This window comes from Abramis brama, assembly GCF_963993115.1.
Source record: "Abramis brama genome assembly, chromosome: 24".
Classification (NCBI taxonomy): Eukaryota; Metazoa; Chordata; class Actinopteri; order Cypriniformes; family Leuciscidae; genus Abramis; species Abramis brama.
In genome coordinates this window covers 13377315-13396864 of record NC_139986.1, presented here as the reverse complement: position 1 = coordinate 13396864, position 19550 = coordinate 13377315, and the positions used below count along the sequence as shown (strand labels likewise).

The 19550-nt window shown below is 36.9% G+C and overlaps 1 protein-coding gene across 3 annotated transcripts in view; it reads right to left on the bottom strand.

Annotated features, from left to right (window-relative positions):
* Positions 1 to 19550, bottom strand: part of LOC311075399 (B-cell receptor CD22-like) — a 46256-nt gene continuing 26706 nt past the window's right edge. The window contains exons 1-8 of one of the 3 annotated variants that reach the window (XM_084102789.1): positions 10245 to 10515; positions 4505 to 4593; positions 3730 to 4128; positions 3240 to 3554; positions 2819 to 3079; positions 2579 to 2669; positions 1797 to 1854; positions 1 to 391 (exon numbers count right to left, since the gene is read on the bottom strand). In XM_084102789.1, the coding sequence (XP_083958915.1) occupies positions 131 to 391; positions 1797 to 1854; positions 2579 to 2669; positions 2819 to 3079; positions 3240 to 3554; positions 3730 to 4128; positions 4505 to 4583 (1464 nt within the window). In that variant the 5' untranslated portion in view covers positions 4584 to 4593; positions 10245 to 10515 and the 3' untranslated portion in view covers positions 1 to 130. Of the gene's footprint in view, positions 392 to 1796; positions 1855 to 2578; positions 2670 to 2818; positions 3080 to 3239; positions 3555 to 3729; positions 4129 to 4504; positions 4594 to 10244; positions 10516 to 19550 lie in introns of those variants that run through there. The other 2 variants (XM_084102791.1, XM_084102790.1) reach the window with 2 other exon arrangements.

Genomic DNA, 19550 nt, shown 5'->3' with positions numbered 1-19550 from the left:
ATACTTTTATTCATCAGAAAATATAAAGCTAAAAGAGGAATATATTTGTTCACATAAGAAGACATATAGCTTAGCATAATAAGCATAAAGAAATAAAACTGTCTTTTTTTGTTGTGAGATGAATTTTTTTTTACTTTTTCACCTGAGCATAAATGTTCTCTGGTACAACACTGATGGCTTTTGGTTTTTTGTGTATCATGTGGACCTGAGCATATACTACATCTGAACCTCTTTCATGGTTGTCTTCTTCGTTTTGGTCTTTTCCTCTATTGTGGTCGGACTGAGTCATGAACTCACACACACTATAATCATCAGAGATCTTGTTGTCCTGGGTGGTTACGGTGTGGACATCTTCATATGTGGAATTCCTGTCAATAGTTTTGTCCTGTGCCTAAATATTAAAACAAAAACATTTGGTGTATATATAACAACATTTCAAACATGACATCTCTTAGTTAATGGATATGACTATATTAAAGGGTTAGTTCACACAAAAATGAAAATTCTGTCAGTAATTACTCACCCTCATGTTGTTCCAACTGCGTAAGACCTTTGTTCATCTTCAGAACATAAATTAAGATATTTTTGATGAAATCTGAGTGCTGGATCACTTCTCCATAGGCTGCTAGGTGACCGAAACTTGCTGGCCTAGAAAAGTTATTAAAGAGATCGTTAATATAGTCCAGGTGACTACAGTGGCTTAATCTTAAGTATATCAAGCGACGAGAATACTTTTTGTGCGCAAAAACAAACAAAAATAACGACTTTATTCCACTATTCATTTCCTTCTCTCTGGGCCTCGTAGTGTTTTTGCGCTGCGCGTCTGTGTTGCACGTCAACACGCATCACACACATGACCAGCGTCGGCCAATTGTGAGCCTACGTGGTGACGTGCAACACAGACGCGCAGCGCAAAAACACTACGTGAACCAACTAGAGGCCCAGAGAGAAGGAAATTAATAGTGGAATAAAGTCGTTATTTTTGTTTGTTTTTGCGCACAAAAAGTATTCTCGTCGCTTGATATACTTAAGATTGAGCCACTGTAGTCACTTGGACTATATTAACGATCTCTTTAATAACTTTTCTAGGCCAGCAAGTTTCGGTCACCTAGCAGCCTATGGAGAAGTGATCCAGCACTCAGATTTCATCAAAAATATCTTAATTTGTGTTCCGAAGATGAACGAAGGTCTTACGCGGTTGGAACAACATGAGGGTGAGTAATTACTGACAGATTTTTCATTTTTGGGTGAACTAACCCTTTAATGTATTTGGTTTTAACTGACTAGAACTGCTAAGCATGCTGCTGCTGCTGTAGAGTATGGACTTCCTACTGCTAATAGATACATAGACATGCTATATATGAATAAAAACGTTACTGCACTTTGTTATTCTTCTAGCTATTTATGAATTAGAAGTCTTGCACATTCACAGGAAATAGCTTACTTCCACCTTGGAAAATAAGGTGTATACCAGACTGTTTAAATGTTGAGCAAGCTAGCAAGCTCAAGGCCAATCAGTTTGTGCTACTGTAGTAAATTATGTGTTTGCTATTGCATGTAAAAGAGCTGCCTGCACCATCTAGAGTTTCATGACTGAACTATGCGATTTAATTTGAAAGTAAATTTAGTTCTATTAGATGTGTATTAGAAAGATATTATTAAGAGAGGCATACAGAATGTGCAGGACCAGAATTGAGAACATCTGCGTTATAGCAATGACCATGATCTATAAAAATGGTTTTGTGGTTGTTTGTGCAGTGGTGTGAACCGACTGGTGTTTGAGGAAGTTCACAAACCTGATGCAAGGAATCTTTGTCTCCAACAATGTCTCCCCTGTGTGTCTTTATCCTGGTCCTGTGAGAGGAAATTAATAATTAAACTGAAAACTGATCAAGTGACTTATAAGTCACTTGATAATTTTAATAAATGAATACATTTAAATGTAAATATTATTTATGTAATTAACAAACATCACTAAGAACAGCTTCTTAATGATGAGCTACAATCATTTATTTCTGTAGATTCACCACAACCTCCTGAAATTAAACCCACTGATCTGAAAGCAGTGATGGAGAACACAACAGTCAGTCTGAGCTGCTCTGCTGAAGCCCCCTGCCCCAAACAACCTCCTACAATATCCTGGTCCAACAGCCCTGAATCTGCCCACATTACAACACAGTTACTGGAGAATCCTGATAAAACCCAGTCAGTGTTTTCACACATGACCTTCAAAGCTTCATACATGGATCACAGAAAGAACATCTCCTGCACTGCTACATATCCAAGAAAAACATCTAAAGACTCAACTGTGGAGACCACCGTGATGCTACAAGTCCTGTGTAAGAAATTAGACTGCTTACTTCCTTTAACATAGCCCTGTGCGTGCTTAAATGCACAAAGTGCTGCTTAAACAGAAGTGCTTTAATAGCTGATCTGATCACTGTCAAACACTAGCAGCTCTCATAACAGTGAATGAGGCTTGAACTAACACAAGCACAATGCTGAGTACATCTTAAAACTGGCTCTTTCAAAATGACATCAGCGATGATTAAGTAACTGAAAGTGTTACTTAATTTACCTTGCACAAAACCCAAGAGCAGAGAGCGTGAAAACTGCCACAATTCCTCCCACACAACCAGCAATCAGAGGCATGAAGTGTCCATCTTGTCCTATAGGATGTGAAACACTTGTAATTCCACCAGAATGTTTATTTAAATATAATTTAAATTTATATTTATAATGTATATTTAAATATAATCTTCATTGCCTTAAATCTGTAAATGACCTTGTTCTTTACATGTAGACTGTGTAAACTCACCTTCAATTGTGAGCTGGATCTCTGATGACTGTTTTCCAAGTTTATTCTGTGCAGTGCAGGAATACCATCCTGCATTATTTTGAGTTCCAGTGAAGGTAATCTTCTTTCCCTGAGCTTTTGGAGTCTCCTGTCCACGTTTGTACCAGGTGTAGTTCATTTCTCTTGATGGACTGCCTTTGCTTTTGCAGGTCAAAGTCACATTAGTGTTAACAGAGACTGAAGCAGATGGATCGACGGTGATGCGAGTTTCTTTTGGAGAAACTTTGACAGAAACACAAGCACATAAATTGGAAAAGCAGTAAAACACCTGTGCATTAGACATTTCTAGGAATCTAAACACCAAATTCTGTTTAAGCAGCACTTTGTGCATTTAAGCACGCACAGGGCTATGTTAAAGGAAGTAAGCAGTCTAATCTCTTACACAGGACTTGTAGCATCACGGTGGTCTCCACAGTTGAGTCTTTAGATGTTTTTCTTGGATATGTAGCAGTGCAGGAGATGTTCTTTCTGTGGTCCATGTATGAAGCTTTGAAGGTCATGTGTGAAAACACTGACTGGGTTTTATCAGGTTTCTCCTGTAACTGTGTTGTAATGTGGGCAGATTCAGGGATGTTGGACCAGGATATTGTAGGAGGTTGTTTGGGGCAGGGGGCTTCAGCAGAGCAGCTCAGACTGACTGTTGTGTTCTCCATCACTTTCAGATCAGTGGGTTTAAGTTCAGGAGGTTGTGGTGAATCTACAGAAATAAATGATTGTAGCTCGTCATTAAGAAGCTGTTCTTAGTGATGTTTGTTAATTATGTAAATAATATTTACATTTAAATGTATTCATTTTTTAAATTTATCAAGTGACTTACAAGTGAAGGAAAGCATAAGAACCTGTATGTTAAAGACAATAGAGATGACGTTTACCTTTGACAGTAATCATCACAGTCTTTCTTGAATGATCTGTATCAGTGTTAAACGTTGCTTTGAACACATCTGGCTCCATTTCCAGTCTGAAGAAGTAAAGATCTGAATGATTCATCATGATGTTATAGAAGACAGTTGTGCAGTTCCTCTCACTGAGATTTCCAGTCATCTGTATGTCACTAAATCCTCTTATGATGTTTTTGCTGCTATTAAAAGCTATGAAACTGTTGTCATTAGCAAACTGTGATATTTTTTTTAGCCAGATCCCATTAATAGATTTTGCCTTGCTACGTTTGTCCTCAAAATTGGAGATGTTGAATGTACAAGGAATCTGCACACAAGAGCCTGTCAGAACTGTTACTATCTCAGGCATCACTGCAGAGAAGATATCACCATCAGCTGAAACATAAAAACACATTAGTGCATTATAATTTAAACCTTAGAGAGATAAAATATTAATATTTTCTTAAAATAAAGGTTTTAAAGATTTTTTTTCATTCTGCTCTTGCTTACAACAAAATAGTACAGTACACTGATATAGGAAAGTCAAGCTCCAAAAAGGACAACACAGCACCATAAAAGTAATTATGACATATGACTTGTGCCCTGTATTTAAAGTCTTTTCATATGCTTTAACGGTCTTTGCTCGATACATTTTCTTGTTCTCTGCCAATCACATGCCTGCATTTTATCTCTTGTGTATCATATCAGTTGTGGTTCTGCTGAATGTGATTGTTTAAAATAAAAAATAAATTTGAGTGTAATATGGACCAACCTGAGTGAGTGTGTAGAAACACAGAGATGATGATGATGATGATGATGATGATGAAGGACATGATCTGGAACACAGACATCACTGGAGCTCTGACACAAACAGGAAATAACCTAAATATACTTGTGTGCCAAAAAAAACACAACAAATTGTTTTTTCTCTGTCCACAACTGTAATAAAATAAATAAATAAATGAATTGTACCTTCAGCTTGAGTGTTATTACTGTGTTTAACTAAAGAGATTTAAAGAAAGTTAACAGTCACTGCAGACTCTCCCATGGTTAATATCTTAATAACGTTCAGTTATAAGTCACTTGTAGTTATTAGTGATGAACTAATCATTTACAAAACATGAATACACTTTCATAAATGATTAATAAGTAATATGCTAAAATGTATTGATTGTTTTATTAATCCAGTTATAAGTGATTTATAAATTATAAGTTAATAATGAACTTATCATTTACAAAACGACTATTCGTTCATAATTGAGTAATAAGCAGTGAGCTAACATTTTATGAATGTTTTGTTAATTCAGTTACAAGTCATTTATAAAATATTAGTTAATGATGAGCTAATCATTTCCAAAATGACTACATTCATATAAGTGGTATGTTATGTAAGTCACAAATGTGTTGTAAGTAAATCAAACTGATCGTTAGTAGATGGTTATTAAATCATTAGTTGATACATTATTAATAACTTAAATGTCAACATTGTTTTAGTATCATCTCAATAAACAATGGTTAATCATTAACAAATGATAAACGAACCATTAGTAATTGATTAGTATATCATTTATTGATGTATCGTGAAGTTGTAAGCTGGTCTGTGTTCAAAAGCACAAACATGCAGGTATGCTAAAGCAGTATTTTGAAGAAGAGTCATTTATTTGTTTTGAAGTGGATAAACATTTATAAATGACACGAATTATGTTAAATCCTTTCACTCATCAGCACACACTGTGTTCTGTGTGGAGTGTGTGGATCTAGTGATAATGTGAACCTCAGAACCGGCTTTACCTTCAACTGAGGCTCACAGCATGTGCACAGTCAACCAGTCAACATGTACACTGCAGTACACACTACAAAGTGTTTAACACCTGTTATAGATGATGCATAAACGCATTAATAAATAATTTACAAAGCTTTCTGCCTACCCTAATCTAGTGTAAATTATTTATCACTTGTAAATGTGTTGCAGGTCATTTGTAGATCTTTCTGATCTGGTTTAAATTATCGCAACACATTCTCACCCCAAAGCGTCACTTTCAACCATGCTTCAATATCCGACGCACAAAGCACCCTTTAGCGTCCATATGTGACGCTTCGGTTATGGGTAGGTTTAGGCGTCATGTAACTGACGCTTTCGAAAGTTCGTCAATATCCGACGCACAAAGCACCCTTAGCGTCAATATGAGACGCTTCGGTTATGGGTAGGTTTAGGTATGTGGTAGGGTTATGCGTCTCATGTGGACGCTAAAGGGTGCTTTGTGCGTCGGATATTGACGAATGTCAGAAAGTCATTTACAGCACTTTCTGCATCCCCTAATCTAAAGTGTAAACTATTCATCACACGGAAACGTGTTATAGTCATGTTTTGTAAATAATTAGCTCATCATTAACTAATAATTTATAAATGACTTATAACTGAATTAACAAAACGTGGTAACACTTTAGAATAATGGTCCGTAGTTAACAAGTAGCTATGCAGGAAGTAATAGGTAGTACTGCATTAACACCGAACTTAATACTATTAACTAATATGGAAGCAATATTAACTAAGCAGTAAGTAATATCTAATTTAGTACAAAGGTAGTTCCTTGGTAGGTATTTGATTATTACTAAAGAAATGTATCCTCACTGAGAACTACTTGTGAACTAAGAAAGAATAACCAATTAATTACTAATCACAAAAGTAACATGTCTAAAAAGTGAACAATTGTGGGTTTTTTTTTTTACTCTTAACATGGTCATAACATTTCAGAAGCTTGTGCCTCAAATGGGTTCTTAGTGGAAACCAGTTTATGAATATTATATTCCCCCAAATACATTAGCTACAGGTTGAGATTGTGACTACTACTCTTGCCAAAGGATGGACGCATGTTCTCTGTTTATTTCAAACTTAAACATAGAATAATACTAATAATGATAATTTGTTTAAAATTTTAAATAATTAGGAAGTGATGCTGACACTCATGATTGGATTAGTTCACTATTATGAGCTCTTGAGTGTCAGTTCAATATGTCTCAGACTCCAAAGACCTACCTTTATGTTACAGTAGCCGCCAGAGGAGGACTTCTCTTTAGGATATGAATATAAACATTGATGTTCTCTTGTCAAAAACAATTTGCATCCTTAATGAAGAAATTGGCTGCATTTATGTTGCGATAATCGCAAAACCACATCTTCCAGATTACGTTTGTTAGAATATTACTAGTGCCTGTACAGTATGTGTTAAATATAAAATTAAATAACTTGTATTACTTGTGAAAAACATGCTAACTCCTCACTAATTACTCAAGCGTTACCTTGTTATCCCGCATGAACTACTAGTGATGTGGCCCATTATTTTAAAGTGAAAAACATGCTAACTCCTCACTAATTACTCAAGCGTTACCTTGTTATCCCGCATGAACTACTAGTGATGTGGCCCATTATTTTAAAGTGAAAAACATGCTAACTCCTCACTAATTACTCAAGCGTTACCTTGTTATCCCGCAGGAACTACTAGTGATGTGGCCCATTATTTTAAAGTGAAAAACATGCTAACTCCTCACTAATTACTCAAGCGTTACCTTGGTATCCCGCAGGAACTACTAGTGCAGCCTGGTCTCATTGTAATACGTAGGTATTAATACGTAATTTTCTCAAAGATAGAAAACATACTTTTTTGTACGTTTCGATGCTGAAACGTATAACGTTAATATTTCATATCATAATGATATCTGTATAATTTTCCTTTTACCATTTTATAGATTATAAATGTAAGATCTCTTAACCCTACTCCCACACCTAAACATACCCATTTTATTGACAAAATTAAAAGGATAAAACTTAATGGACATATATGTGTAGGGAAATGGCAGTTTTATTAACAATATAGCATTAAAACATAGTAAAACTAATCCTACCCCTACCCCTAACAATTTCTGTAAACTAAGTTACGTAGGCTAGAATTATAAAGAAAAACAACAGACAGGTATAATCACAATCATTTATTTATTGAGAAAATATCAAAACCGGTACCAAAAGTTGTTCACATGACGATGTGTCGCAGTCCTCTCTGGCAGTATTGTATGAGGTAACGTTACAGAGCAGAATATAAATTATTAATCCATGAAAATGTTAATCCGGTTTCGGTTCGCTGTTCGCTCTGTGAAGGCGCGCGCGCTTCTCCAATTCAAACATAGTACACCAATTTAAACACGGCATGTCGTAATCTGTGATGAAGCATGCGAGAGCCAATAAGCGTCTGATATCACTGCCATAAAACATGTCGTAACGTTTCGGGAGAAGCGGAAATGGAGATGAAGATCACTGGATAAAGGGCTGAATTTGGATCTGTTTCTTGCAAACAACGTATGGATTCTAAAGATTTGGATTACATCAAGCTAATAAAATTGATATATTTTGTGAATTTATGTTGTGTTTTAGTGTATTATGGGTCTATAGGAGAAAATACCTTTTGTGTCTCACAGTAAATAAAACACAAAATGGTTAAACGATTAAAGAAGGTATTTTTAAGGTTTTAAAGTGTATTCTTGTTTAACACCATATAGGCTAATCATCCGAAACGAATTTGCAGCAGAAGGCATGAACAGAGCGAAATGTTATTATTTATGAGTAACGTTAAACTGTATTAATAAATGTGACTGAAAATTTAATTGATAAGACAATTGAATGCAATAGAGTCAAAACATTAATTTTGAGTAATTAGTGAGGAGTTGGCATGTTTTTCACTTTAAAATAATGGGCCACATCACTAGTAGTTCCTGCGGGATAACAAGGTAACGCTTGAGTAATTAGTGAGGAGTTAGCATGTTTTTCACTTTAAAATAATGGGCCACATCACTAGTAGTTCCTGCGGGATAACAAGATAACGCTTGAGTAATTAGTGAGGAGTTGGCATGTTTTTCACTTTAAAATAATGGGCCACATCACTAGTAGTTCCTGCGGGATAACAAGGTAACGCTTGAGTAATTAGTGAGGAGTTAGCATGTTTTTCACATTAAAATAATGGGCCACATCACTAGTAGTTCCTGCGGGATAACAAGGTAACGCTTGAGTAATTAGTGAGGAGTTAGCATGTTTTTCACAAGTAATACAAGTTATTTAATTTTATATTTAACACATACTGTACAGGCACTAGTAATATTCTAACAAACGTAATCTGGGTGGTTTTGTGGTTTTGCGATTATCGCAACATAAATGCAGCCAATTTCTTCATTAAGGATGCAAATTGTTTTTGACAAAAGAACATCAATGTTTATATTCATATCCTAAAGAGAAGTCCTCCTCTGGCGGCTACTGTAACATAAAGGTAGGTCTTTGGAGTCTGAGACATATTGAACTGACACTCAAGAGCTCATAATAGTGAACTAATCCAGTCATGAGTGTCAGTATCACTTCCTAATTGTTTAAAATTTTAAACAAATTATCATTATTAGTATTATTCTATGTTTAAGTTTGAAATAAACAGAGAACATGCGTCCATCCTTTGGCAAGAGTAGTAGTCACAATCTCAACCTGTAGCTAATGTATTTGGGGAAATATAATATTCATAAACTGGTTTCCACTAAGAACCCATTTGAGGCACAAGCTTCTGAAATGTTATGACCATGTTAAGAGTAAAAAAAACCCCCACAATTGTTCACTTTTTAGACGTTACTTTTGTGATTAGTAATTAATTGGTTATTCTTTCTTAGTTCACAAGTAGTTCTCAGTGAGGATACATTTCTTTAGTAATAATCAAATACCTACCAAGGAACTACCTTTGTACTAATTTAGATATTACTTACTGCTTAGTTAATATTGCTTCCATATTAGTTAATAGTATTAAGTTCGGTGTTAATGCAGTACTACCTATTACTTCCTGCATAGCTACTTGTTAACTACGGACCATTATTCTAAAGTGTTACCCAAAACGTTCATAAAATGTTGCCACTTATTAATCAGTTATGAATGTATAATCATGTTTTGTAATTTATAATTTAATCATTAACTAATAACTTATAAGTGACTTATAACTGAACTTTATTAGGGGCCAAGCACAGAATGTAGGTACCTATTGACATCGTTGGCGTTCTTCTTATTCTTCTTCCGCTCTGGGAGTCTATGGCAGCCCATAGAACCGCTTGTGGGAAAGTTATCAAATTTGGCACACTTTTAGAGGACAGTCTGATCCTGTCACCATAGCAAATCACCAAATCAATTCCTCTAGCGGTGTCATTGTCTCTTCAATCTGACCACACCACATCAATGTTTCACCCATTTTGACTAAGATCATCTTAAAAATGTCTTTAATTGCTCATTGTTGGATTTGGTCTGACACTCCCAGCCATGTTGGCATGTCTTATCGTCTTCTTGCGCTTGGCCCCGATAATTTCTGCTTGCAGCTATATTTATAAAGTGTTACCCTTTATCAAATAAATAAGTGTTGTCATTAACTTAATGTTTACAACATGTTTCTTATTTTCAACAGTTTTTTTTTTTTTTTTTATTCACAAGAGACAAGCCTTACCTCAGAGCAGTGCAGTCAAAGAAAAGCAGAAGTTTGTGAAAATGTCTTCCTTTGTGCGAGATCTCTTAAACACTCAGTGACGTGACGTACTCTTGACGATCTCCCAGCAGCACTACAGGACGAGATATTACCAATCAGCCTTTGTTCATTCTGTGCTTAAATGTTTGTCATTCGTTCAAAGAGGATGGAAACCATTAAACAAAAATATGCAGATAAACTCAAATACAGTAATAATGTTTTTAAGGTCATATCAAACAAGGAAAGGAAATGCATGAATGTTTGTTTGATAGTATTGATAAATTTTAGCATTTTCACACTCATTCATTGCTTATTGTGTACTCTTGTGTACTTTTTGCTAACTTTTTTTCAATGCTCATCAATAAAACTAACTATAACTATACTAACTAACCATGACACATCTATTGAATGCAGGGGAGCTTCTGTGCTCAATGTGACTGGTGCAAAAGAATGCAACACTTAAACCTACAAATTCACACCATTTTTAGACTGAATGCTGGCTCATGAGACATGGATGTTGTGTAAAACTAATTTTTAAAAAAAGAACTGAAACCCAAATAGTTTATTTAGTGTGTAATGTTGCTGTTTGAGCATAAACAACATCTGCAATGTTACAATGCTCAAAGTTCAAAACAAAGGGAGATATTTGCTTTTAAAGAAAACGTTTTTTTTTAAGGACTACCGACTACAACAAACGGCTGGTAAGGACTACACAAGATTCCTCCCGGGATAGTGACATCACTAACCCTAAAACTTACATAAACCCCGCCCCCGGGAACATGCAGTCCATGTTGAGAAGAGGAAGAGTTTTTGCAGTAGATCACATTTAAGAGTCTGCTCAAGCTGTCGCATCCGTCTTTCACATGCAGTGTCACTCTGTAGGCATCTTACAACAGTTCCCACACAAGCGATTTATAGATTATCATGACAGAATATGCTAATCAAATACTTGAAGATAGTTAACTCCACATCAGCAACATAAATTCATCAACTAACCATTCAGAAATGTCCTGTTGCATTCTACATGTTGTCACTTCTTCTTCTTGAGTCTCTCCATCATTGTCCGAACAGTTTCTGACATTTTAGTGCTTGTCTGCATGAGGTAATCGGAGCTGCTAACACTCACAAGCTCTTGATGCACGTTTTTGCTCACCCTCAAAATGGAACAATTTTAACATGCAGTAAAAAATATTCTGTGGGGTATTTTGAGCTAAACTTCACATACACAGCCTGGGGACATCAGAGATTTATTTTACATCTTGTGAAAAGGGGCATTATACCACCCCATTAAAGCTGCTGTATGTTATTTTTTGACTGTACTAAAGTATAAAAATAACATCATGTGTTTGCAATTATTTAGGAAACGTGATAAGTTCACATACTTGTTTCTCTGAAAAACAATGCTACAGCCAGTTATATTACTTTGAAATGTGCGTTCCTTGTAGGTTTTTGTTTCGGTCTGTGTGATCCTGCCCACTGCCAATTTACCCAATAGTATCTCGACACCCCGGTTTGCCATTTGGCAGGAAACAGCGTATTGCAGCCATGGAAGCCAGCAAACGAACTGGGTCTGAGATCACAGATTCTACTCGACTTAAAAAGCTTTGGCATCCATCTAAAAATCTCTATGAACGGGAGCATATAAAAAGTCAAGTCAAGTCAAGTCATCTTCATTTATATAACGCTTTTAACAATGTAGATTGTTTCAAAGCAGCTTTACAGAGATAAACGTATAATTTAAGGTAACAGAGATTGTTTTGGCTTTATAGCGGTTCTTTAATAAAGTTATTTTCCAGCTAATTGATTCGCTTCCGTCGCAACGATCATTGGTAACACTTTACAATAAGGTTCCTTTATTAAACATTAGTTAATGTATAACATGAACTAACATGAACTAACAATGAGCAATACATTTATTACTGTTTTTGTTAATCTTTGTTAATGTTAGTTAATACAAATAAAACTGTTCATTGTTTGTTCATGTTAGTTCACAGTGCATTTACTAATGTTAACAAGATTTTAATAAACTATTAGTAAATGTTGAAATTAACATTAACAAAGATGAACAAATGCTGTATAAGTGCAGTTCATTATTAGTTAATGTTAACTAATGTAGTTAACTAATGAACCTTATTGTAAAGTGTTACCCGATCATTTGTTATTAAATTAGGGGCCGCTAAGACGACACCATTCTCTCTACACAGACTTTAAACGCGAACCTGTGAGAAACGCTGATGGCGTTCACATGCGCATTAAGAATTGGTTCTATAGTTATGTGCGTTTGAATATATGTGCGCAGGTTTGTAATTCCCTACAAACCAAGCCTAAACAAAGTACTGGTCTTTCCTTATAAATTTTGATACAGAATTTTATTTTATTTTATCACTTCGGGGTAGGTACATGAAACGAATTTTCCGGCAACGCTTTATCTGTAGAGTGGTAAAGGGATCCTCCATAGGGAGAGACTAGTTGACACTTCAGCACTGCATTGTCATCGGGTCCAGGCGAAGGTCCTTCGTCAGATCTGGATACGCCCTGGATCTGGCAGGCTGCGGGAAAACCTTGGGATAAACAAAGCCACTAAAATTAGCATAGATGCCATTCTTCTTATGATGTAACGAGTAAATCAGGATTTATGAGATTGATTAATTTTGAGATTGCAATAGACGTGAAGGACTATAATGCGTTAAGAGCTCACTCAAGTACTGTGGAGCTAAACCATTTAGTGCTTTGTAAGTAATCAGCAATATTTTAAAATTTATACGATGTTTAATAGGGAGCCAATGCAGTGTTGACAGAACTGGGCTAATATGGTCATACTTCCTGGTTCTGGTAAGAACTCGAGCTGCTGCGTTTTGAACCAGCTGTAGTTTGTTTATTAAGCGTTTTTTTTTTTTTTTTTTTTAATGAAATTACGAGTCATCCAATTTTTTATATCAGCTATGCATTCCGTTAATTTCACGAGTTCACATGTTAATGAAATCTGATGTAATATTAAAATGCGTATTTGGCTTGCTGTCCGGGGGGAGGGCTCCGAGCTCGGAATTCAGCCCGACCCCAAAGTACTCCCCCCTATGAATGTATAGATCATAGGTATCTATGAGCAGACCCAGCCGAATGTGAGGTGATGGGGTGGTGGCGGGATGCTGAGAAATTTGTCATGAGACAGGAGGTAAGGGAAGGCTTTATTTATACTGGCTTCTTCTTGTGCTGATTGGATGATTACCTGAACATGCTCCTCCCGAACTTTGTTACATAAAACTTCATTTTGTGAATTGGTAAGTTTCATTCGATTTTGAAGAAATATACTGCTGAGTATCGTCGGCATATGGTAGCATGTACAGAGTGAACAGCAACGGTCCTAGTACTGAGCCTTGTGGTACGCCATACTGAACTTGTGATCGATGAGACATCTATTCATTTATTGCTACAAACTGATAACAGTCAGATAAGTATGATTTAAACCATGCTAGTGCAATTCCACTAATGCCAACATAGTTTTCTAGTCTATTTAAAAGAATGTTGTGGTCAATTGTGTCAAATGCAGCACTAAGATCAAGTAACACTAATAGAGAGATACAACCACGACCGGATGATAAGAGCAAATCATTTGTGACTCTAACGAGAGCTGTCTCGGTACTATGGTACGGTCTAAATGCAGACTGAAAATCCTTGCAGATATCATTTCTTTCAAGAAAGGAACACAGTTGTGAGGATACTGCCTTTTCTAATATCTTTGACAAAAAAGGTAGATTCGAGACCGGCCTGTAAATGACTAATTCTGTAGGATCAAGTTGCGTTTTTTTAACAAGCGGTTTAATCATAGCCAGCTTAAAGTTTTTTGGTATGTATCCTAGAGACAAAGACGAATTAATGATATTAAGAAGAGGATCTATGACCTCTGGAAGCATCTCTTTCAGTAGCTTAGTCGGAATAGGGTCTAACATACATGTTGTCGATTTAGATGAATTAATGAGGTTGCAAAATTCTTCCTCTCCTATAGCAATAAATGAATCAATTTTTTTCCTCAGGGAGACTACAATGCACTGCCTGATGCGATACTGTAGTAGACGGTTGCATAGTTATAATTTTGTCCCTGATATTATCAATCTTATAAGTGAAGAAGTTCATAAAGTCATTACTGCTGTATTGCTTGGAAACTTCTGGGTTTGAAGCGGTCACGAAACAGAAACTCAAGATCCAATTGCGAGTCAAATTAACAGTCTTTATTAGACAACTCCAAACACACAGTCTTGGTAGAAGTGCAGAATAAATCCGGCCGTGCAACGTCTTCAGCAAAGACAAGGAATAACTTCATCCAGTCCTCACCATCCAGAGAATTGAGAGAACAGCAAGCAGAAGTATACAGACTCGAGTCACTAGAAGAGCTGACAGAGAGCAAGACAAGACATGAGCAACAACGATCCGATAACACACACACAGAACGCCAGCCAGATAAAGACAGTGCAGATGAGTTACACCTGTGCCCACTCTGATTAACTCATCAGGTGCGCAGTGATTAATTAACCCTAACAAGCCCAACAAGTGGACCTACACACAGACATACACACACACACAGAAATGAGCATACGGATCCATGAACCGTGACAGAAGCTTTCTTTTTCGTTAGTTAGCCACTGTTTCAAATAAATATCTAGGATTATGTTTATTTTCTTCTAATAGGGTTGAAAAATAAGCAGATTTAGCAGCTTTTAAAGCCTCTCTGTAAGTAATCGAGCTCTCCTTCCATGAAATCCGAAATACCTCTAGTTTTGTTTTCCTCCAGTTGCGCTCCATTTTTCTGGCTGCTCTCTTAAGGGCCCGAGTGTGCTCGTTGTACCACGGCGTTGGACTATTTTCTTTAATCTTCTTTAACCCTCTGGGGACCAAGCTGTTTTTGGGGTCCTTGAGATGTTCTGACATGCCTTGACATTTGTGCTTTTTTCAGTTATTTATAAACATGTTAATGGCAAAGGTGTAAATTCACTCTATATAGCACAAACAGGGCTACCATAATATGCGAGCAACGTGTATGTAGATGTTTGTATTTTTAAGAGAATAATGTTTATGCGTGGTTATTGGAAAAAATTAAAATGAAAGTTGCTGAATTAAGACCACAAAACACATATTAAATATGTGTCCACAAGACTTTTGACTAATGGATGTTGTCCCTTTGAGTTCTAGCTTCAAAATGATGTAAAAATAGTCTTGCTTTATCGTTCACAAAAAAAAATACATTGATTTAAATGGTGTAAAACAGGTTTTGCTTGGAAAGCCAATATGCGAGGGGGAGGAGTAGTTTACACCTTAGATTATGAATGTCCCACCCACTCTGCATAATGAGCCATTCACTCAGGTGTGAAACTGACTGAGCCACAATGCAAGGACAAAAGATGTATTTAGAAGAAGACTTATATTGACCATTTAAGATTATTCTTTCACACACAGACGCGCGATTCATATTTAGGCTAAACAGTCTTTACAAATATGTCCCCTTCATTCATCTCACAGAAAGGCGAGTCATATTATAGAAATGCGATTCATCTTTTTGCGGTTTACATAGGCCTACACTAACGTTATTCCATAACGTTATTCCACACGTGAGAAAAGAAAACAGCCTACCTCACTCCTCAGCGGAATCTGCTCCTCATTTCAGGAGATATTGCTCCTCATCAGCACTGTTCTGAGGAATCTTTTCTCCATAAGGTAGGCTATAATGTCTCACTCGCGAGGAGTCGCGACGCGCTTTGTTTACAGCTGATGTGGGCGTTTCACAGCTCTGAAATAGTTCTCAGAATTTGCGTTTGAATAGCACGCGCTCTCCGGGGAGTGGTCACATTACTGTGAATGAGCTCGTAATGAGCTCGACAGGAGTCGCTCTCTTTTTATACAGATTACAGAAGCTGAGAATATTTGTTTTTTATATAAATGACTTCATTTAAAAGATGCGATCTCAAGCTTTATGCCCGTGGGTCTGTTTGCCTGTTTGACTGAATTTTCGCGGAGTTATAGATCATTTTCGAACGCGTTTCAAATGGGAGTTTACTGACAGAGAGAAGGCAGAAATCGCATCATGTTAATTTTTCTTTATTTGTCAAAAAGCAAAACACTTTATTTTTATTGTGAGTATACAGAAAAAAAATAGAAACTGAACAGGATCGATTGATGTATTACACGAAAATGAAAGATCAAAATTAACAGAGCATTTAGTGTTTATTTTCATTGCTAAAAAAAAAAAACGAGCAAAACGCGCGGGCGCGTTTGTGGTCCCCAGAGGGTTAAGCGCAACGGAGCAACTGTGTCTAAAGTGCTGGAAAAGAGAGAGTTAAAAGTTTCTGTTGCAACATCTTCTAAAGTTCTTCTAAGCTATCCGGGATGCTGAGATGATGAAACTGATTAGGAAGATTATTGATAAAGCAATCTTTAGTGGCAGAAGTGATAGGTCTAACATATTTATAACACGGAGTCGGCTTTGCAGCCTTGGCTAAATGTAATTTACACGTGTAACAAACACGAGGCTGGATGCAAGTGCAAGTAAAAAAGCTTTATTTGGCAAAGGGACAGATGCAGGTCAGGCGGACACAACTTGGTTGTGATGGTGCTCGGTGATCCAGTGCAGTAGTTCCTCTGTGGCAGTGCGCGGTAGTGATGTTACGTATGACACTGAAGCTTCGATGCGCGTATCACACAAGTGACACAATTTCTAGTGAAGCCCTGTATCGGGGTGTGTATTGGTTTACTAGAGTCACGTGATCGATGACAAACGAAGCCTCACTTTCTGTCCAATCACGTGCGCGTTTCGCTTTGGGTCTCAGAAGGCTCAAACTCCAAATCGTATTTAACGAGTCATTGTTACCTCAGTCTGGTTGATGGGTTTGTGAGGAGAGTGCTGTACTTTGAAAGTTAATCAATATATTACATTTACAGTTTTTTTCAGTCGCTAACAAGCGTTTGTCCAACCAGTTGTCACATTTTCAAAACTCTAAACACAATTAGCACAGCATCGGTCTTTTGTGGCCATACCATTCACACATTTCTTGTCGTTTTCACACAATATGCAGTCGGTGAACACATTTCCATAATGCTTACATTTTCTTAACAGACAAGCTATACCTCCCAACAAAATTATGGATTGTTTTTGTAGTATTTACAAATGTTAACACACAACATCCCACAATAGCAAAAACAATATTCCAAACCTTAGATACAGTATAAAAACCTCTGCTTCTGCAATGATATCAGTTCAAAAACAATATATCAGTGAGAGAGTCAAGGAGCTACAACGACAATATGTCCAGGTTTAGTGTACTGTATATTCAATTCAATGTCCAGTTCTATAAGCTTTGCACTTTGCAAGTAGGTAACCTACACAGTAATAGGTTACAGTACAGTATAGTATACAGTAATGACATGATTTACATAAACTTTGTTTTGAGAGTTATGGAATTGGAGGCCAACCAGGCCCCTCATGAATTCATATACATAGATGAGGCAGGATTCAGTCTGGCCAAAAGGCGTCGACCTGGACGAAATGTAATGTGGAGGTGGAAGGTTTATGACCATCAGCCACATGACCAGATGTCCCTCCTTGAAGCCATGGATGCTGGCTGCAGGGACATCACAGTTCATGACTGCCAAGGGTGGATCCGACATACGAAGCGGTTTTATCCCAGGTGCATCGCCTTGGATGATATCAGATGTGATCTTGATGAAAACATGTGGCCTAACCCTGAAGATCGCAGAGATTAGATACAGTAATTTTGTGGGGTTTTTTGTCCCCCCCTACCCCCGCACCCCCAGAATGCTCTTGTGTGTTTCATGGATATTTTGTTCACTGTAAGCAATACTGTAAAACTTTTTCTGTTCTATCAAACTGTGTTTCTACTTTACCTCCTGTAGTAAACAGTAAAGGAATAAAAACTGATTTGCTTTTTACTGGAATGTTTTTGAATGTGAACATTACTGTACATGTGGACATACAGTTCCCAACCAAGAAATTTAGTGTAAAACGGTGGATTGCATGTTTTGCATGCAAATACCTGTAAAACTGAAACATAAAAGTCTATGCAGTTTTTGTAATGTCAACAATAGCCAGTATTTTGAAACCTGGTGTACTTTGATTGACTGCATGTACCTTGTGAAGTGAAAACAAGTGTTATTCTTTGACAGAATAATTTCATTTTGATTTCCAGTGTTTTGGTAAAGTTAGTGTGTGCAGATAAACATGTGTTCTATTTTGAAATGAAGAGTTAGTATATATTTAACAAAATGTGTTTTTGAGAAGAAAATTATCCATTTGGCCAATTGTGTTTTGTAGGTTTGAGTCTGTGTTAAGAGTTTAGAAAAAGTATCTGAAGTATGGGTAAGCGCTTGTTAGCGATTGAAAAAAACTGTAACACAAATTTAAAATGCTTGAACTTCTTTTACAAACAAGACCAAAACAATGGATTTGTACTGTCAAATTTACCAATGCTTTAACACTGTATGTCAGAACAGATAACACCATGTTCGAAACCTAACCTTACAGTAAAGTCAAGGTAAACAGCTGCTTATATTGTGAATTGAAACACAAATATATCCCCTTTATTTTATTCTATTCTTACTGAGAAACAGGTGATTGAAGTTATGCAAATAATTAGATGACTCTTTTTTTTCCCTTTTTTTTATTCTTCTGGTGCTTTTTCTGTTCGTATATTTTGTATTTTCACATTATTCCATTGCTAGTGAGAAACAGCTGATTGAAGTTATGCAAATATGGGACAATGTGGCATTCCACCATTCCCGTCTAGTCACAGCCAGGGGCGGACTGGCCATCTGTGTGATCTAGAGAATCACAGAACGGACGGTACTCCAGGACGGCCGGCGGGCCGGCCCACCACCCGCCACGCACGCAGTCATCACCTGTTTTTTTCCCCCCACTAATCTGTTTCACACTCCAGTACTGTAGGTGGCAGCAATGCACCTTTAAGTTGGATGCCAGCTGCACTGGCCGTGGCCGCCAAGTAAGAAAAAGCAAAGACGTTAGATAGACGCGGGTAAAAAACGCGGCCGCGGGTAAAAAACGGAAAGAAAAGGGTGTGGCTGAGAAGGCGAGAGAAAAAAATTTGCGGAATTTAAGATACTGAAGCCGCTAAATATCGCAAACTAACTGAAATATTTAGCAGCACAGCCAGCAGCAGCACCTCGCAGTTAAATATTAGCAGCAGTGAAGAAGTGAGCCAGACAGCTATGCAGCAACATGCCACCAGTGATGATGAGGGACAGAAAGATGAGCTGGTTCCACAGGCA